The sequence below is a fragment of the Callionymus lyra genome, chromosome 3, assembly GCF_982586985.1.
Source record: "Callionymus lyra chromosome 3, fCalLyr1.hap1.1, whole genome shotgun sequence".
Classification (NCBI taxonomy): Eukaryota; Metazoa; Chordata; class Actinopteri; order Syngnathiformes; family Callionymidae; genus Callionymus; species Callionymus lyra.
Window position 1 is genome coordinate 39,631,673 of NC_141820.1, and position 21,681 is coordinate 39,653,353.

The 21,681-nt window shown below is 38.9% G+C and overlaps 2 protein-coding genes across 7 annotated transcripts in view; both read right to left on the bottom strand.

The window, feature by feature from the left end:
- dennd5b (DENN/MADD domain containing 5B) overlaps positions 1–5,376 on the bottom strand; it is a 35,595-nt gene extending 30,219 nt beyond the window's left edge. For all 4 annotated transcript variants that reach the window (XM_087787939.1, XM_087787938.1, XM_087787937.1 and 1 more), the window contains exon 1: positions 5,100–5,376. In XM_087787939.1, coding sequence (XP_087644065.1) covers positions 5,100–5,208 — 109 coding nt within the window. In that variant the 5' untranslated portion in view covers positions 5,209–5,376. The remainder of the gene's footprint in view (positions 1–5,099) is intronic.
- Positions 5,377–10,055: 4,679 nt separating this feature from the next.
- Positions 10,056–18,752, bottom strand: LOC148084945 (uncharacterized). 3 transcript variants are annotated; one of them, XM_087787943.1, is made up of 4 exons: positions 18,611–18,752; positions 13,746–14,316; positions 10,941–13,409; positions 10,056–10,848 (listed from the first exon to the last, which is right to left on the bottom strand). In XM_087787943.1, the coding sequence occupies exons 2-4, from the start codon at positions 14,209–14,211 to the stop codon at positions 10,802–10,804; spliced, it is 2,982 nt and encodes a 993-aa protein (XP_087644069.1). In that variant the 5' UTR covers positions 14,212–14,316; positions 18,611–18,752; the 3' UTR covers positions 10,056–10,801. The 3 variants fall into 3 exon arrangements, with proteins under 3 accessions (XP_087644069.1, XP_087644067.1, XP_087644066.1); XM_087787941.1 differs by having other exon boundaries at positions 10,941–10,997; positions 11,076–14,316; XM_087787940.1 differs by having other exon boundaries at positions 10,941–14,316.
- Positions 18,753–21,681: the final 2,929 nt, after the last annotated feature.

The window sequence follows — 21,681 nt, forward strand, 5'->3', positions numbered from 1 at the left end:
TCATCCACACCACGTCGTCACATCAACGTTGTGCTCCTTTGTCTTGTCAAACACAACACATGGGGCCCGCAGGGCAAAGGTCATGGAAGGGGAGGAGCAGGGAAAGCTGCTCACTTGACCGCTGTAGCGTTGCTGTTGGGCCCCTTGTCTGATGTCTGCCCGGGCCCCCTGTTGAGGTCATGTGAAGATCCTTTTGTTTATTTACGTTGACAATATCTTACTTTACATACAACTGTTACTAACCAAGCCTCCTCTTTAAAATATTTAATTCCATATAAAAATTAAAAGTAACACAATAAAAATAAATTACAATAATACAACGTTACAAAGATTACGTAAATAAAATGTGTTAAACTTTTCTTTTTATATTTTTTTTTTATATTACCGTTATAGTTCCTCTGATATTGCACATTGGTTACCTAATCTTTACTTTATTTTAGTAAGTTATATAAACTATAAGATTGTTTCTATTAAATTGTCTTACTTCAACTCTACTTTGTTAAACTGTATATTGTAACACAAATGCTTGGGCAATGTTGAACACATTTTCTTCATCATTTACTCCAAGTGTAACCACTGTTCTGTCAAATCAGATAACTCAAAGATAAACGACAGTTTATGTGCTTAAACATCTTGATGGATAGATCCTCTCATTTCAAACCTAATTTTTATCACGTTTTATCAACCTTTTCATGGAATTTACACCTAAATTCCACCCAGAAGGTCCACTGTTCTCCTTACGTTTCCCCTCTGATATAATAATTTCTCAGCTCACATTTAAGGTCAGTACCACTGGCCTGTCATCTGATATTTTCAACATTTTCAACCATCAGCCTAATGACAATGCAGCCAACAAGCTAAATCCACAAACAAAAAAGAGCATAGCTCTTAGTTCTGTCAATGAACCAGCAGCCTAGCAGACACACAACCAACTCTCCAGGAGCTGAAGTATAAAGTAGTTTAATGAAGGTTTCTAGTAGTGTCCTTGAGCTTGTTTCTAGTCAGAGATCAGTGGAAGAATCCATAAGCAGTGCGTCAGATTTGGACGTTTCCTTGCAGTCTGGATGAGCTGCTCGGATGGATTAGTCTAACTGTCTTAAAAGGGCACGCACAGCACGATGATCACTTCAGAGACATGGAGGAGCACAAGTTGACTGTTCACTAGGCTCACACTTAATTACAACATCAGAAGAAAAGTCTGATCAATTCTGGTCGTGATTACTCATCACAAAACTGGACAGGATGGACAGGATGTTGGTCCTCACAAGTTTCTATACTCTTGCATCTTCCACATACCCAATGGAAGAATTCCATTCCTATATTTATGCATTAGGGCTAACAAAAAAGTAAATGTAAAAACGTAGTCCCGTTATGCTGACAATAACACAAAGCTATGGTTGCTGGAAGCACAACATTTGAGGACTTACTAAGAGCGGTGGGAAGCCATTTTCTTCTTCAGGTTACTTCAGGAAACTAACGATCTAACTAGTGATCGACGCCACAATACTTTGGAGCAGATGAATTCTAGCAAATGTTTGACTCGCTATAAGCCAACAGAACTTCTGTTACCAAATCTTTTTGGTTGGCCTTGAACATATTCGATGTGTTCTTTCCTTTCACAGCAATTTTTAAGACATGTTTTACAGAATAATCTGAACCACAAAGATATTCTGGTCACATTTTTGGAAGCTGGAATTTAATTGTTTTTTGTGAGAATTCTAATTTGAATAGTATTCAGACGATCATGGTTAACAGTTACACTGAGGCTTAATAGTGACGTTACTACTTGCAGTATGTGTCATTGTTGCACAAGAGTGTTATCTGTTACATCACCATCCATCACCAGCAGATTTTGTGTTGACCAATCGAAAACAGGTCTTTCTAGACTTGGGCTGGGTATCGAACTTCGGTTCTTTGGCGGCACCAACCAAAATGCTTTGGTAGTATTGAGGATCTAAACATGCTCATCTCTCAATGGCAAGTTTCGATTTAAAATGTTTGAGACTTTGTAATGTTGCATGTAATGTTTTCAGCCAGATTCACAGATCTATGCATCACTGGGAAGGTACCGGCGTAAGAACTGTGAGTTAACAAGCTAACCACGTTTCTTCTGCCAACATCACCATTATTGAGAGAGCTACTTAAGGTTCAAGTGTGTCTGTGTTGTGATTTTGAGCCGGCTATTATGCCACTGTGCGCGATGGAACTAATGAAAAAAGGTTAGCATTTCCAAGACTGTGACCGACACGAGTAATTTGTTGAAGCCAAACATGCATGGAATCAATCTAAGAGGAGAAAGTTGCTCCATTTTTGACTGCATGAAAAGCGGACTGCGTTCGAAGTGTGTCCGAGAGTGTTACAGTCCAGCCTGATTTAAGGTCTCCACCGGGATTTGCGATGTAGTTAAAGAAAGATCAATGTAACGCTAACCTAATATAGTCTAGCTTCATTTGATAGGCTTATTATTCTTGATTGTTTATTATTCTCACTATGAGATGACAAGTATATGTTCCTGTGTTTTTGATTATTCCTGGTCGTGTTCAAAGTTGATTATTCTTTGTTTGTGCCTACAGTTATTCTGTTGAAAGTCAATTGTGCGTTCGACTTTATATCATAAATGTATTGTTTGTCTGAGAACATACCTACAGTGCCTATTTTGTTATGAATACTGATTACAAGTTATGTATGAGATCAATATGCCAAAGTATGAGCTAAAGGCTAATCTACAGACAGTTAGTCTCGGGTCATATAACATATATACACTATAAGAACAATAAAAACATTATTGGAAGTGTTAGTTGAAACTAACAACGGGTGGATATGTGGTGGCGTAAAGGGTTATTGGTCCAGAAGCACTGACATCCTAGATTCTGGTCCAACTGGAGAAGAGGAACCAACTGGAGAATAGCGCGCACGCGCGCACACACGCACACACGCACACACGCACACACTTTGTGTGCTTTGTGATATTATCTGCTGGGCTTCGTCCCACAGCTAATCAAATCCAACATCCCGTTGACCTGGTCTTGGCTTCACTTATTCCAGTCGACAACCTCTGGTTCAACTTCAATAATGTTAAGAAATATACTGGTGCCTGCAATAAACCTCCTGTTGCGACACCCGAGACCCTGCAGGCTCCCCTGCACTGCACTGCACTGATGTATTGAAAGCAGAAACAGTTCAAGTCCCATTAGGAACCATTTAAATATCAACAGATGGAACCAGGAGAGGCAGAGGTTGACTACCTTTCAACTCTGTGCAGCACGTCTGAGCTGCTTTATGAAACCACACAGTGAAAACCTCTGTGTAGTCATCTACAATGTCAATCCAAACAAGAATGAAACCTTCAAGAAACCTTTAATGCCATGAGTGTGATCCATGGATCAGTTAAGACATCAAAGAAACCGCCATCTCAGAGAAGGCACTTCACTGAAAAGAGGCTTTAACTGGCTAAAGGCGGTCTGATCACACCTGGATGGGAAAAGGAAGATGTTTTAATTGTTGCTTCATTAGCAGTTGAATCATCAGAGATGAGTTGCAGACATGCAGGTGTGAACGGAAGGCCTCACAAAGAAGTCTGTTCCCGACTGGGATGGATAAAGAGAGTGGTACAAATGTTGCTGCGATGACCTCATACGACTGGAACTCCAAATATCTTGGGTCCTCAACTTTCATCTGCAAGACTGGAGAGTGTATCAGGTTCTGCCATCCAACTGGGTGTATTTATACCAGCCAGGCTCACTGGACACTTGCTGACGTGCCTAGATCATTATCAGACTGGTCTAGACCTGTGTGCTCAGGAGGGAGATGTAGGAGATAGGGAGGTGCCTGCGGTGTTCAGGAAGTCAGCTCCTAGAATAAAACAATGCTTCAGGGGAGGCTCGGTCTGGAATCACCGCTGAAAAATAAGCACCAGTATGCAACTATGGAATATACTATATGGGTCACTGCTGCTCTCATATCTTGCTGAACCATCTCTGGCATCACTACAATCTCAATTTAATGTTGGCTCTGAATATAGTCTGATCATAGCAGGCATCCTTCATATCCATAGAACAACATGTTTTCAGACATAATGACAATGTGAAGGCAATTTTATAAATCAATGATAACACCTTTCAAAACCTCAGATGCGGTTCACTCTTCCATGCAAGCACCAGACCACAGAGGATTACTGACAATCTGAGTTTATAATATAGCTCAATCTGCAGCACACACAGCCTCTTCACCTGGAGGGCTGGGACTATTGACCAGGTTGTTCATGAACATGAAAACACCCTATCAAAGCGCATCTCTTAGCTGATCACATTTTATTTTAAAGTCTGAAAGACATTTTAAAAGACATTTTCATAGTAAGTTAGTAAGTAATATTTATAGAGCACTTTTTTAGACCAGGGTTACAGAGTGCTTAAACAATCAAAACAATACTAAGAGATCAAGATAACCCCGAGAACAACACAGGAGTCCTAGAAGATTCTGATCCACAGACCTCACTCAAAATTAATGTACTCATAGTCTATTTTAACATGCAGATAATAACCTCAGTCTAGATAAATATAATGTTTAAAAAATACTACTTTGAAAACAATTTAACCCTGTTATTATTCAATAATAATTATTATTATTTTATTTCTATAGTACTTTTTAAACCGTAGTTACGTAGGTTGTTTTTGTTCTATCGTTTACGGTCATTAAATTCTAATCGAATCTAATTCGACTGTCACATCAGTTGTTCAGTTTTCCATGTCCACCTTTTACCAGCTTTATTCCATCTACTTTCTACAGGAGGTCTTGCGTTAGAGAGACTGTAGCTTTAGCAAGAGCAGGTGGGATAATGTCCAAGTATTCAATCCGTACAAAGGTAAATAAATATGTGACTAATGTCAGATAATAAAGTTCATTGAAATAATTCGAATATCAACAAGTTGACCCTATAGTACTTTCTCGTGGGATGTTTTGTCTTTGACACGCGTTAGTGTTCTGAACAATAGCAGGTTTGGTTTTAAGTTTGCTTCGAAGTGTTGTCATGTTGTTGCTTTTAAGTAACAAAGGCCGTTCATTCAGCACAACAACGCGGACAAAGCAGCAGCGACGCGTACCTGCCAACTCGTCCTGTTCCAGTCCACTTTCTGTATCGATCCCACAGATAGCAAAGTAATGGGCGAAGCGACAGGACGCCGCGCTGGACGCCGCGGAGCTGCCACTCATCCCGGCCACAGAGAGCAGCGTCCGCCGCTACTGGTCCAAGACACTCATCTCCACGAAGACATAAGAAACCGAGAATATTGAGAAGTTACTTGAATTGAGTCTGGTGGTTAGTTTTGCCGCAAGAAAATAATAATGAAAAGGTTGTTTTTTTTAGAACGCAGGGCCAGACAGGCGACACTGAAGTGAGCGGATCATTGAGTGAGGAGCAGCAGCGGGCGTTCAGGAGTGAGGTGGGCGGGGCTTGGAGCCACCATGGCGGCCTATTTAAATATTGTGAAATCCAGCTCTGGGTTCTTATTCCAAACCATCATTCATTTCACCTCACCTTGTATTTTTTTGTTCAGAGTCGTACCTTGGTTCCTATAAACATTATTTTTACAAAGGACCTCCAGGTTTCAGACAATGGCAAAAGTGAAATTTCAGTGTCAGAAAAGGCTCGGTGAAGAAAAAGTTTTATTTATTTATTTATACGATTTATATGACTAATATCCTCACCTTCATGCCTTCTAAAGCATCATACACTTGTGTTTTTGACAATGCCATACGACTAAGATGGTTAAAATATTAGGATTAAATTGTGAATTTCTCCAAAGGTCTACATTCAAACATTCTGCTATTTTGTGGGATTGTAGTCTACATCTTCTGGAATAAATATTGATTTAAAGCATCAAAAACCTTTCATCTTGAACAATGTCTTTTAATTCACAGCTTAAATATTATGTTCTGATTATCAATTTTCTAAATTTAACTTAAATTCTACAATCGAATGTTATGCTATTGTATTATGTTTCCATAAATAAATATCTTAAATGATGTGAAACTGATTACGTGAAAGCTTGAATATAAATATGTTTAAACTATCAATAGATATGGCACATAATGAAAAAAAAACAAAAACTTAATGAATAACAAACGAGCATTTGAACAGTACAGTGTTTGACCGTTATAATAAAGGCGAGACATCTCCAGATCATAATGGGACTCGTGACTAGAGAGCCGAACTTCGGATAGCTTGACCAGAGTACGATGTGTGTGTTGTTAGAATGATGTTAAGTTACATTACTCGATGTGTGTGTTGTGTATAGTGGCTGTAATGAAAGATAGACGCCAAGACCCGCCCTATGTTGCCTATGATTGGTTAATATTGCGCGGTTTGTTTTGGGATTGGCTAGATTTATGTACAGTTTATTATCACTAGAAAAATATATTTAGATATAGATGGGTAAATCTAAGCGTGAGAAATGTGGCGTGAGAATAGGCCAAAAGCGTGACTGTCATAATCCAAGCCTGACACTTGGCGAGGGGTAGGATTATAATTATGCTATAGCGGCCTCTGCTGGCTTTAAGGAACATTACACCAGTTTTCTTTTTAGAATATCCTTTTCGGATAGGTTCATGACTATTCTTTGAAGTAAATTTGTTCTTGAATAAATGTGTTGTTTTTTTGTATCAATTTACCCGCGTCCCAACGTGTGAACATAGTTGCAAAGTCTAGTACTTTTCGAACCCACCTTGCTTTGATGTTGCCCTGGTTCATAGTGTTAAAAGTATTTTTTGTTGGGGGCAGATCAGACCTAAGCTAGGTGGAAAAACGTTATCGACCAATATATCAGTAAATATTTACAATTTATCTTGTTCCACGTTTACCCTTGAGCATATTAACCACATGGAGGCGCCATTGACCGTAAAACCGAAAGTAAAAGGACTCAAAATGAGGTAAAACCATGGTTATAGAGACATGATTTCATCTTGGTTTCAGATGTCTTCTGTTTTGTTTTTTACAGTGATAAAACTAAAACGTTGTTTATTTTCTACAGAGGGATCAATAAAGTTGATCTATCTATTTTAGGTATTTGAACTACTTTATTGGTGGGTTTTGCATTAATAAAAGCCTGTTTTTGACCATAAAGTTATATTATAAAAACATTTCATATTCAGTGGGACGAATCAACTTGGTTCTGTTCTAGGAGCCTGAACCCAGTAGAGGTGGAGGGAGAAGAAGTCAGTCTTGAGTCCCCGCAGCGGTGAGACCTTCACTGTTTAATATCACGTGTCAAACTCACGGCCCAGGTCTGCATCTAGAAAACCTGCTGGTTGTTTTTAAGTCGAGTTTTCATTCAGGAAATGACGATTGAAGGATGTCATCCGTTCCAAACACCTCATTTGCATATTGCCGAGATGTTCTTCACCGGATGTGACGCTGAGACGGAGCGTTGAACACTTGAACTCATGGTTTAACGCTCTACGTCCAATTCATATATTAATGTTGCCTCAGCTCAACAACGAGTGTCTGAAGCAGACAAATTCTGCATGGAAACTTTACGGAAACAATCCTTCACTTTATTTAACATTAAGTCGTTTTTGGCGCTATCTTTTGTACATTAACGAACTATCTCAGACTCCTACAACTGTTTTCTGTATGATCTTTTCAACACCTGCACAGTAGAAACTGTTCTGATTCTCCAAAGCAGCCTTTTCCCACATATTCTGACTTCAGCTTAAATAAAATGAAATGATTTAAAACATGTGCAATGTGTCTTCTTAATTAAATCTCTTGCATGGCTTATGTGACTGTGTTGGTGAATCACACCAGTAAATGCACCAAAAATTATGTATTGTTAATACTTTGTTTGCCATGTGAAATATTTGGGGTGAAAATTCCAACTTTGTTTATGAAGGAGGCAAAGGAATTTTAAGGTCAGCCAAGATCAGGATGAAAGACTCTTAATGACATGACTTTATATAACCATTTGGCAAGATGAACAAGCATTTAAAGTCTGCTATTTGTTTTGGAATGCTTCCCCAAATCGCAACATTTCAAATTCTGTTCGGCTTCCAGGAATTGTTTTATCTGTATATGTTTCTGAATATGTGCAGCTTATCAGAAACAGTGGCTGTTGTCAGCTGCAGTTAAAAAAACACACATTTTCACTTCCATGTTGTTAAATTAAGGGTATAAAGAGATACTTCATTGTCAGATTTAATGGGTAGCCATGTGCTAAATAAACTCTCAAGATCCTGAGTTGTTTCTTTGTTTACGACACTGTCATGTTTCAAAGAGTATCAAGATGGACATGCAGATTTTTAACCAGATGTTTGTTCTTTGAGGACATGAAGATGGTATGGACAAGATCAAGATAGAGGTAGATGGACTTAATGTAGCAATCCTCCCTCTAAACATCTTCAAATACTTATCTGACGTTCACCTAAATCAGGGGTCTCCAAACTGGTCCTCAAAACAAATCAAGAGTAGATTGGTTGGAACAAAAACCTGCACCACCCTGGCCCCTTGAGGACCGGTTTGGAGTCCCCTGCCATAAATAAATGAGGCCCTCAAACGCTGCAGAGAAAACAGTTTCTTGGGATACACTATGACTGATGATACAAATACCTTGAGAAATGATAGCACTAATTTATCTTTCAAGGTCATGCTCCATCATTACCTAAATTACAAACAATAGCTCAGTGGTCTTTATCTTCAGCTTTGTCCAAAATTAGACACTTCCATGAAACATCTGATAACCCTCATGGTGCTATTGTGGCGGAGCAATTGATATAATTTGACTATGAAAGGATTAACTGAAGAGACATGTATGCATGTACAAGACCCTGCCAGCATTAAATAGAGCAAACAAACGTTAACTGTATGTTATTGAATAAACAATTGAGTGACCAGAGCACCGCAAGAGCAAGACCTTGAATAGGGCAAAGAAACAGAAAAAACTAATATGGTCGAAATAAGTTGACATGTGAGATTGCCGGTAAACTGCATCGTGTTTCGGAGAAGTTGCCGCCCCAAGACGGCCAACCACGTATCAGTGTATCAAAGTGTTGCTTGACCATGTTCTAAGATGTTCTTTGGCAATTTGCTGTGTGCTATTTGAGAGCAGTGACTATCCCAATAAAGTCAAGACATCCCTGTGACCTTGTGTCCTTCTCATTCCTCAACTTGACTCCTCCAAAACTTCCATGTATTGTCTGTAATATCTTGTATTGAAGTATCAACAAGAAGTATTGGTCCCCAAAAAAACCTAATTGAAATTAAAGTCTATATTCTAAGCTTGTTTTAGACAAATCTAAATGTTGTTACCAGTGTGGCATCAGCCAAACTGCACACTGGTACAACCAACAGAAAAAATAAAATCTTAAATGTAAATAAAAAAAATCAGAAATACAATTAAACTATTTACACAGAGTACACTAAAAAATGAAAGTGTGGATATGTTAAAGTAAATTTGTGTAAATTTGAGTCTGATGACTGAGGGTAAAAGACTGTTGTTGTGTCGGGATGTTCTGATTCGGATTTACTGTAGCCTCCTGCCCGAGGGAAGAGGTGTGAAGGGTCAGCTGTGATCCGACCTGCACGTCCCGGGTCATAGAGACATACAGGTGTTGAAGAGCTGGTAGTCTGCAGCCAATCACCTTCTCAGCAGCGTGCATGATGCTCTGCAGTCTGTTCTTGTCCTTGATGGCCATGTAAAAGTGGACCAGCATCTTAGTCGGCAGTGTTTCTTCAGCTGCCGCACGAAGAAAATCCTCTGCTGGGCCTTTTTCATGAGAGATGATGGTTGGCTTCCACTTTAGTTCCTGAGTAATGGTGGTACCCAGGAAGTGGTAGGAGTCCACAATGGAGAAGGGGTGGGAGAAAAATCGACTGTTTCTGTCAAGTTTCTAGAGTTTTTCTTGAGCTTACAGGTCCAAGAAGAGGGATGTAGATGGCATTGGTGGCTGTAGGTCACTGACGTCAGCATCTGGGGGTTTGAGTGTACAATGCAAATGTAAGAAACGTAAGTAAAGCAGACGAGTGGCTCGGAGCACAAACACCTGACCCCGTCTTTATTAAAAGCACACATCTACGAATCACAAACTGACTTAGAATAATTTCAGTTCATACAATGATGACACATGGTGGTCAAGTTGTATTTAGTCACAATACAAATTGTCAGTTTCTAGAATTAACAGTGTCTATAATTGACCATTGCTGAGGTAGCTTGTTAACAAGGTAAATAGTATCAGAAGCAATGCATTACATGTGTACAAGGTTGTAAAAATAAGTGCCCAAAATGGGTTAAGTACATTGTTAAGAAAGAAGACAACATTATCAAACATCACAAAAAGAAGCAGTGGCTCAACTTTAAGCCAGGTCCTGTTATTTTCTTACAATTATATTGTAGAACAGAAGGATGGACATTTGACTGGATGGTAAGGATTTGGACAAATAACAAGCACAGTTGTTGGAACTCATTTTTTTTAAATCCACATGAATTTATTTAAGAAGAATTATAAAATGGAGTAATGCAGTAGCATAGCCGAGTTCCACCACTTGAGAAGTGCATTTAGACACAAAATCCATGAAATTTCTTCAAGGTTAATCAAGAAAACTCATACATTTAAGGATTGATTATTTCAATTTTAATACAATTTCTTTTTTAAAAAGAACTCAAATACAAAAGGAGTCTGGGTTTACATGAAAGAAATTGACTTGTGAAAAATCCAACAATGGTGTATTTGAACAGAAAAACAAACGAGTAATGCTCACAGAAACTTGCAGTCAGAGCAGTCTTTTCCTCAAATATTTCCCACCAACATTTTTTTATTCGTACACTCTTGGTGGGGATCCGTAGTCGCTCCACAGAAAATCTGGAGAAAAAGCATATAGCCGAAAGAAACCGATTATACAAACACACGTTTCACACGTCACATTTGAAACTCAACCAAATTTAAATCGTCACCTTTATAAGACCCAGAAGACTTTTCACCCCACTTGAAACCATCACCAACAGGAAAACCTAAAAGAGTTTTGATAAGATTTCCAGTTGAAAACAATCTTAAAATGTCACAAATGAAGAGGTTGTAAAAGCACACACTTGATTCTGTAGGAAGGCATCGCTTTTTCTCTTGCAAACACATTTTCTTGGTCTTCTTCATCAGGGGAGTTAGAGTCTTTTTCTTGCTAGGCCTTTTTTTGGCTGCCTGTGTCTTGCTAGGTTCCGGGAGAGGTTTGGAAAGAGATGCTGACTGACTGCGTCTTCTTTCCTTGTAGGTTTGAATGTGTTGACTTTTCCATTCGTCTCTGATGCGTACGTGAGCAGGCACTTGCGTCAGGGTGGAAAATGATGAAAACGGCCTTGGACGAGCATCAACTTCTGCAGGACTGCTTATTGAACGCTGAAGTTTTGGGGGGTTCGTATTGCAAGTCCCATTTACAGATTTGGAAGAGGGAAATGTTGAAGTTGGTTTACCAAACAAGTCTGTGGAATCCTTGTCTTTTCTATTGCAACTATTCAAGGTTGGCAAGGCTTTTGGCAACGTTTCTTGTTGCAATGGTTTGATGTTAGAACCCTTAGTTGGGAAGACACGTTTCCCTTTCAAAGGGCCTTTTATTACAGGGTTTGGTTCAGTTCCATCGGTTTTTTTTACTCCCAACTCATCGCTGCTTGACTCAGAGGTCAGCAATGATATTGGACAGACAACTTTCTCACGCAAGACCCTTCTGGTTGTCAAGAAAATATGTCCACTTGGTAGAGATATCTGATAGAACAAACATGGTATGACTGAATTTAAATCAGGGTTTGCATTCCTCTCAACCAGTCTCTGTGACAAGACTTCAGGGAGTATCTCTCTTTTAGGTGTCGTTTTTTTAATTTTTCTACTTTTATATGATTTTAGTGTCTCACGATCATCCTCAGAAGTTGTGGAGTCAGTTCTCCGGGCTCTTTTTATGAGCTCGAGTGCTCGGGTGAAGGTGTGCACCCCTGTACTTTTCCGTGCCGTTAGCTTACTTTTCCTTTTCCAGGCCTTAAAATGTTGTCCTTTCTGTGATCTACTGTGGGCACCATTACAAAGTGACTGCTGACTTTCTGAATAAGCAGATGGTGGCATTGATGCATTTATTTCCCTTGTCCTTTTACAGGTAACGGACGTATTTGAGGCATCAGGGGAGATTCTATGTTTGCAATGTCCAGGGTCCACTGAAGTTTCAGAGTCTTCATCTTGCGCTTCATTTGAGGTAGAGATAAGTTCTACAATATTTTGACCTTTCTTTCCACCAACAGACGAACCTGAAGATTTTCTGCAGCGGTCATCGATTCCATCCTCCGGGTCTGAATCGATGACAATTGCTTCATTTGTTTTTCTTTTTGGCTTCACACTGTTTTTAATCAGCTTTTCAATTGTTTTGAAAAATTGTCTCTTTTTACTTATGGGAGAGCAAGTCCTGCTGTTACTAGCTTTTGCAGGTGGAGTTGTCTTTGCTAAAGAATTTGATTGGATTTTGTTTAAAAGCTTTTTAGAAACGGTTAAACGATTTTGATCACTAGAATCAGAGGAGTAGTCACAACTGTCCTCCGTTTCACAACTGTCTTCAAGGTCGGAGTTGGGCCTGGAACTACAGTGTTCTTCAAAGGCTGCTCCGGCTTTGTAAACCTCAAATATTCCAACTTTTCCCACCTGTGCCTTCTCAAAGCTGTCGATTGTGTCAAAGATTTGCAAAGAGCTTTTGACTGAAGGGGCAGAAATGCGGTCCTGGTCTGTTGCACTGTCGTGACTCCTGTAGAATTTAGATCCATCACCCGTTGAACAAGAAGCTTTCTTACCATAATTAGATTTATATTTTGGCAAGAAATTTAGGCTCTCCACGGACAAAGGTATGATCTTCCACTCATCATCGGCATTCATCTTGTCAGTGCAAACCTCTACACAGAGAGGCTTGTGGTGATTGTCTTCTTGGGTTTGTGAAGCCACAGATTTCATGATTTTTAGCTGTGAATTGCAATTCATATTTTGGCATAAAGGACTCCGTGTCTCCTCATAGTCAGAAATGTCCTCATAAATTGGATTCTTGAGATCTTGTCTTGTCTGACCAACAAGAATATTTCTGTTGTATTCTTTTTCCGGGTTGCATATTGTGGTAGATCCGAATTCTGAACATTTATCCTTCAAAGCATCAGCTGCTGAATGATTCATATTGAATGTATTCATGGAATATTTCTCTTTTGTCTCCTGTGACAAAGACTTTTTATCAATTCCTGACTGAGCCGTAATACCATACTCAGTTTGGAGTGTCCACATTTTGGCAAAACCGAGTCGCTCGTCTATCAATACTTCCTGGTTTAATCCTGAACACGTTTTAAGGACAACTGGACTTTCATCTTCATTCTTTGTGCAAGTGGCAGCAACGTCCAGCATAATTTTTGGATATTCTGTGGATGCAAAGATATGAATGTTATCAACATCTCCATTCCAATAGTCGTTCACCAGAAATTTAGTAAAGTTGTTCATCTCTACACAAGTCTCTGCATTTTCAAGAGAGGCGATAAGCTCCTTGAGTGTATTTAATGGATAATGAACAGTGTCTGTCATGTGGAATGCAATTGGATTCATGGAGTTCTTCCTTTTATCACATTTACTTGTAGATATGTTATATCCCCAATCACAATGTTGAGATAAACTCAAATGATCAACTGATTTTGAGCGAGTGTGTCCTCCTTGTCTACCAGAGGAATCTTTAGTTGGTTTTGTTCCGTTGTTTTCCTCACCAGAAAAAGGAGTCATCTCAATTTCAATCCTGCAGTCATTTGTAAAGTCGTGCAGTTCCTTCAGTCCATTTCTGCCATGAACAAGAGGCAAAGAGTTAGGAATATTGTTGGGACACGGTTGTTTAGGCTTTCTTGACTCCTCAATCAAGGGCTTCTCATTTAAGCACTTTCTTCCATCGCTTTTCCAACCCGATGAAAGAAAAAAGGCAACTTTTCCATCAATGTAATTGTGTACTTCGCTATTAGTCAATAGCTTTGACTCTGCAGAAATGCACAGTTGTCCCGGATAAGTCCTTGGGTGAGTAAAAACATCCCTTGAAGGTTCCATTTTCCTCTCCACCAGCTTTGGGTCCAACACCTTCTTCATTGCCAATTTGGAAACTGGAACAAGCATAACATCTGCTACATTAGCCTTTGGGAGTGATTCCAGAATTGGATGGTTCATTCCTAGAGTGGTTCCAGTCATTTCAATAGAGTGCCTTAAAGAAAATTCTTGTTGATTTTACTAGGAAGAAAGGGTGTGCCATTTGTTTGCCTGAAGGCCAATATTCATCCTGGGATCCTAAGAGTGCTGAAATTAAGCCAAACAAACAGATTAGTGTGTAGCCAATGATTATGGTCACAGTTATGATTTACAATTCAAGTTACAGAGAACTTTTTCGATCCCTTGAGTATTCATTTGAGAGGAGTTGCCAGAATTCAGTAGCTGCAAGAGCAAAAGGGAAGCTTTTTAGGACAGCTGTGACTGCAAAGCTTCTCCAAATTAAAAATGTCAGAGCTGAAGATGCTCCGTGTTTCCCTTTATCAGCTTGAATTTGTCAAATGAAATCTCGAGAAGTCAGCATTATCTATACTTTTACCGGCCACACCAGGATGGTGTACAAGTTCTATCTCATTTATTTAAACTTTAAAATCAGCAATGGGCAATATTTCAAATATCATTTATATCAATTTATTTCCATTTTTGTGCTCAAATAACAGGCCTGCCACGTCAAGCGTAAACGGCCAACAGCAGCGAGTCGCAGAGGAGTCTCAGTAACGTGGAGATTTCAAAGGGGGCAAGCAACCAAATTCAACCTGAAGCGAACTCAATCCTCTTTCCTGTCTAATGAGTTCTGCACATTCATTTGATCCAAGGAAGAGTAAAATTTAGAATTAAAACAGTGGATTTATTAATAGCAAAGAATGATTACAAAAGTAGGCCATACAAGACCTTAACTACAACAGTTAACAAAGAATGCAAATTATTCAGAAATACCAGAAGTTCGTGCACTCGGTCCAGTCTCTGTCTGAAATCCTGGTTCAGCCACCAGATCCTTCCAGAGAGTGGCTGAAAACCTCTTAGCATGTACCTTCTTTTAAAGACCTCAAGACCCTCCCCGAACACAACCTCGGGGTACAGGATGTTTTGCAAAATCTGACTCCATTAAGAACAACCGATGTTGTTTGCATGCCTTGACCTAAACAAAGAATCTTCAGTCTTCCTTCAAACATGTTATCTCGAACCAGGTCTGTAGGCCATAGAGGATGCCCACATGACTGCGTCCTCCTTCCAACACATATCTTTCACAGTTTGGAACTATTGACTCACAGTGGCCTCTTTCAATGGTATCAGAGACGCATACAAAGGTTCATACAAAGTTGAGGCACAGATGCTTAGAACCTTCAACTTTTGAATCCCTGCTGTTTGGGAATAACAAGTTTAAAAGATAAAATACAATAATATGTTTTAACTCTGAATAAATAACATTATCAATGTTAACAATTGAGTACATAAAATGAGGATATATGATTTAACCCTTCAATGAGTACATATATGTGGATCAATCTGAGGATATATCTTCAAACCCAACCATCTGAATTAAAGCATCTAAAGAAACATTACAAAGAATATGAGCGGTTTGGGAAAACAAGACGACAACCATTCTAGCTAGTTTGTAGAGATGAGAAGCTTTCCGCAGACCGTAGAAAAGCTTAAATGATTGCAAAAGTGCTCAAATGCATCTAAATGATTAATCCTTTTAAAATTAGGGGTTTCGTCACCTGTTGATATTTAGAACCACGGTACCATCTGACCTTCTGTAAATATTTTTACATGTACCATGTACAGTATATTGTAGCATTGTTGAGTGTGATTCTTTTTCTGAATGATGGGATCAGTCAGCAGGCGAAAGAGCTAAGGACGAAATTATATTATTATTAAGGACAAAACTGGAGACTGGAATTAGTGGCGTTAGTGTATTGAAGAATAACAGATCCTCTGGTACAAAATTGAAGCTTCGGACAGTACAATGAATAACATACACCATGACCATATTTCACCCAAAATTCAAACTTCACTCATTTTCTTCTCACCCTCAAGTTGACTAATGTTGGATTACTTTCAGAGAAATATGTTGTTTTTACAGATTTATGTAGCCAGCCGTTTTCTTCCCCCTTTCTTCTATACTGTTCAGAGGTCAAAGATTCTTTAACATCAAGTCATTTACCTGTTAGTATGCCAAAAATAGCAAAGTAGTCGTCGATAGTCCGGTGGTGGAGACTTTGAATCAGGCTGCATGAACGATCGCAGGCGGACTTGAATGCAGAGGACAGATACAAACCGCTCTTCATGCAATAAAACATGGAGCAACTTTTTGCTTTTAAAATTAATTTCATTGCATTTCGGATCTCGGTGGCATTGACCAACTGCAGAGTCCCTTTACACAAGAAACAAACCCGGCATTGTTGGAGGCAATTGTATCTTTTTTAATCTATACAATCTGTCACCTTGATTGTTTAAGATTAATTCTCACCAATATATACAGGCCTACAAGTGCGTTGACGCCAATATGTCAGCCAGGATTGTCAAAAGATACAAGAATAATTTAGTCATAAAGTCAAAGTGATTTATTGTTGTCTGCATGTTTGAGTTAAGCTTTTATACATACCTAGTGTATAAGCCTCCTCACAGATTCGACAGCACGTGTGCGATGCATGGCAAAGGTCAAGATCACTTCGGACCATAACAATGGCGGGCGTTCCAGGCAGCCCAGATACAAAAACGTCGCTGGATGAGTTTAAACTTTGGCCAAAACACCGTTTACGCCCGTCATGCGATACATTTTTATTTTGTAATATTGAAACCATTAATTCGTAAGTTACTATGAGATTAAAATTTCTTATAAAAACAACCGCACCAAATACAATTTATAAAATAAAAGTAATATGGTTTTGCGGCCCTTTAGCAGATTCGCTGGAACTGTGAGGAGGCTTATTTGATGTCATTTTAGTTGAGATCTTTATTTGCTGTTATAGTCTGCATTTGCCAATGAGGGCTGACGGCTTTATACCAATTGTGGAACATTTACTTCACAGATTCGCCTTTCTTTCTTTTCTGTCTTGAAAATAATATCATAGAGATCAGAACTACTACATGGCTCAAGTGGCAGTATGACCAAAGTTACTGATTTTTATATTGTCTAAAAATTCAATCTTTACATTAGCGGGCATCAACTTCAAGGGACGTCAAGCAGACATAACAAAAAGGAATACCGGGAAGAGAAACTTACACAGTAAGAGACTTTTTCTAGTTTTAAAAATGTACAAGTGATATGTAGCAGTTACACTGCTCTGACTGAGAGCAGCCCAGAAAAAAGGTTTTCAATCACACATTTCTGCTTTAAAGTATGATCTCCACCTAACATTTCTTTATTGCCAAGCTGCCTGGAGGGAAAAGATAACCTTCTGAAGAATGTTTAGCTCAACCAGAATGCCTTCCTATCTCTAACGTCTGACAAACATATCGTATCACAAAAGACACATTGCATAGTGTATACATTCTTGCAAAACATGCAAATGAGTGATAATTCACCAAAATTCAAATGTTACTAATTTTCTACTCAACCTCATGACGACTAAGGGTTGGGATTATTTCAGAGTAATCCATTCTTTTTAAGAGTTACAGAAAAAAATGCAAGTCCATTTTAATGTAGCGACTGGAGCTCAGGTTCCTCCAAAAAGCCGCTCAAAACATCCATATAACTCCATACTGCTCATGTCCATCCTTTGTTAAAGCCTCGACCAGAAGAATTTTTTTTTTGTAAAATTTGGGTGAACCATTAGGATAACCATTTCCTAATCCAGGCAGCCAGGTGTTTTCGTACTTTGAAGCATACAATTGTATATAAAGACCAACTCGGTTTCCTTGGTTCCTCACAATGGGACGGTTGATTCAAAAAGATTTGAATCCATTTTAAGAACGTTGTATAGTTCATGATAATCCAGTATCCTTGTTTGGAAAAAAGTCCACCAGATTCCTCAAATGTTTAAATCCAGTGCACTTTAAGTGCTTTTAGAGCAATGAGGTTGTCGTTTTTTGTTTTTTTTTACAATTAATGAGATTATTTATATATATATATATATATATATATATATATATATATATATATATAGTAATACGAGTGTGTGGGTTGTTTTTTTTTAACAAACAATTAAAATGAAACTCAAAGTTGAACATAATAACTTATATACCGTAGGACTTTAGAGCTCTCAGAAGACGCCTATGCATGCATAAAAAGGCTAAATGGAAGATTATTAAAAACCAAATATCCCAGAAATATAACGGATAACAGACCACGCCCACGAATACTCTCATGTGACCCATGTACGCAGCTGCGTTGCATTTACTAGATTTAGAGGAAATACGACATTATTAATAATGTTAAACGTTTTGCTATTGTGGAGTTACAGGCAAATATGGTTTACTCGCACGGTCGCGTGTAACAGTCCGTGTGCTTCTCAGTGAAATAACAAGAGAAAAGGACGTCATCTCATGGAGGAAAAAAGAAAGATTCCTGGTGAATTGTCGGTGTAGATTTACTTACTTTTTGAGGCATCTCCAAAACATACGCAACAAACTTAAGTGTCCGTCTTTAGTGCTTTGGTCAACGTCCTGGCTTGTCCAAAAAAGGTTCGCGTGGTGAGGTTCGTCCAGGCGTGGAGTCTCTCTGGTGTGTGTGATGTGAGAGGAAGTCCGTCGCAACTACTGTGGCAGCGCGAGCTCTGCGATTTATAGGAGGCAGCGAGACTCGTGATTGGCTGCTTCTCCAGCGCGGTTAATTGTAGTAATAATACGCAAATTATAACAAATACAATATATTTGGTTTCATCCAAATATGATTAAAAAACAACTACTGTATATATAAACATAGTTAAAGGGCAACTAATGTGTAGATTTAAGGGTCTCCTAAATTCAATTCAATTCAAATTCAATTCAATTTTATTTAAAGTGTCTTATAACAAACTTATCTCAAGACACTTTACAGTTGAAGTAAGACTGGTGGAGAAAGGAAAAAGAGATCCCAGCAATTCAACAATGAGCAATAAGTGAAACACTGTACAGTGAGCTATGGCGAGGAAAAACCTCCTTTTAGAAGGCAGAAACCTCGAGCAGAACCAGACTCATTGTTGACATACAGAGCTCGGTGTCTAAAACTCCTCCAGCATTCTCAGCCTATAGCAGCTAAGATAAACAGTAAGGTTAAGTATAGGCTTTATGGAAAAGTAAGGTTTTAAGATTGTTTTTTAACATAGAGAGGATGTCTGTCTGAAGCCGGTAGTTGGTTCCACAGCAGAGGGGCTTAAAAACTGAAGGCCCTGGCTCCCAATCTACATTTAGAGATTTGTGGTATAACTAATAGATCTTAGAGTTTAAGGATCATAAGGTCCTAGAGCAGGGGTCGGGAACCTTTTTGACTCAGAGAGCCATGAAAGCAAAATATTTGGAAATTTATTTCAGTGAGAGCCATATAAATAATATTCAGATGTAAGAATCTGTGCTTGACACGAATTCAAGCCCTTTTCCTTTGTTAATCAAAATCAACAAAGAATTCAGACGGGTTCATCCCTTTCCATGCCTCCATTTCAATATGTCCATCATATTTAAATGAAGTACAAGACAAAAATTTCTCCATTTCTGTGATCATGAAAAAACAAAAACAAATGAAAACATGAATTCAAACTAACAGTTTATATTTGATTTAAACATGTCTGATATGAATCACACAAGTGGATTAATTAAATTTCAGATGAAGTTTAACGAGAATAAAACTGTTCATCAGTAACTTCACATCATCATCGCTTTGTCTGTCTGTCATTATCGTCTCTGACGTCATTAGAATGTGTGGCTCACCTGTACCTGTTTAACGTGTTTGTGTTTCTGCGTATTCTTATTACATTCGCGAGATAAAGGTAATTTACAAATAGTCATCATGTGATAGTGTATTAATACAAGTGTGTTTTAAGGACGCGATCACAAAAGGAAAACCAGCATTTGTTGCGCTTTCATTGAAACCTGCAGCTTAACATTGATGGACCTGACGTCATGTTTTTGTGACTCTCGTAGAGAAGAACCTGAAGCGATCAAACGCGCATTATTTTGTTTGATATATTATTTAAAAAAAACAAGCTTATAATTCTATATAGTTTTTCTGAATTGCGTAAAATGACTGTCGCACGTTTTGCTCTTTTTATTCTCGATTCATATGATCTTTTCCGTGCGTTCAGTGGAAGAGGCAGGAGCTCTGATTGGCTGCTGTGCATGTCACTCAAATTTTCAACCAATCGGCACAATAACCATTTGATTGACATGCACAGCAGCCAATCAGAGCTCTCTTTACTATTTTCTTATATCATATTTTATTAAATCACGCGATCTACTCGCAGAAGCTTCGCGATCGAACGGTGAATCGCGATCGACGTATTGCCCACCCCTGAAACAAGTGATAATATTTTATGTTTTGTTTTATGTTATTTTCTGCGAGCCAGATGCAATCATCAAAAGAGCCACACCTGGCTCGCGAGCCATAGGTTCCCGACCCCTGTCCTAGAGGGTTAGTAAATTTGGATTAGATCTTTAATGTATGTTGGTGCTAGACCATGTAAGGCTTTATAGGTTAGGAGAAGGATTTTAAATTGTATTCTAAATTCTACAGGAAGTCAATGTAAGGAAGACAGCACTGGGGAAATGTGTTCGCGCCCCTTAGTCTTAGTCAGGACACAAGGTGCAGAGTTCTGAATGAGCTGAAGAGTTCTGAGAGACTTTTTAGAACATCCTGACAGATTGGTCAACTGCGGCCCGCGGACCAGTTTTTATTGGCCCGCCGCAAATTCTGAAAATATAATTGAATATGGCCCGCACAAGAAGCTTGAGCTCAACTCTGTTGCACTTCTCAGTTTCAACACTAGATGGAGCCAGCCATAGAAACAGTGCTTCGCAACTGTTTAACATACCATGATGTTGTAACCCAGCCGTTTATTTGTTGTTTTATGTTTCAATTATTTTAACTGGAATAATATAATTTAACCCAGTTGTTATTTTTGTGTTTTATTACTTTTCAATGCTTGTATCGCATTAAGACACTGTCACTTTAAGACGGCCATTGTTTTTACCTGTGTTCCACTGACGAGACACGTGGTGTTCAGATGCTTCAGCGGCTCAGAGACATTATGGAAAATATGAGCATGTTTTGTTTAATGTTGATGCTCTGTAAATGATGTCGTTATATATTCTGTTTGTGTTTGTTGTTTTGAATGGCTTGGAAATCGGGGGGAAGTTTTTTTAAGGGATTGAGGGGAGAGAGTGCGAGGTGAGCGGAGACACCTTTGTGGAACCAGGTGAGACGCGGGACAGAAGCACGATCCAGGAGAACAAACTATCCGTGCACATCAACCGGGGATTGTTCTTTCGTCATCACGCCGGCACCACGGATAATTTTTTTTTTTTTTTTCACAGATCGTTAATGCAGTGATTGCGTGCTGATGACGCGATCACACGTCAGACCAGCGTCTCTGCACCTCACCGTGGGGGGTTTACCTTTGGATTCACTTATCGCTGATCGCAACCGCTTTTGGGCTTTATTTTGGACATGAACATTGGACATTGATCTTGGGGGGT

Excerpts from the sequence above, each read along its gene's own strand:
- LOC148084945 (XM_087787940.1), bottom strand. The coding sequence starts at position 14,211 with ATGACTGGAACCACTCTAGGAATGAACCATCCAATTCTGGAATCACTC. Across the intron at positions 10,849-10,940 it reads GTCTTCTGGGTCTTATAAAG|ATTTTCTGTGGAGCGACTAC; the intron begins GTGACGATTTAA and ends CTTTTTCTCCAG.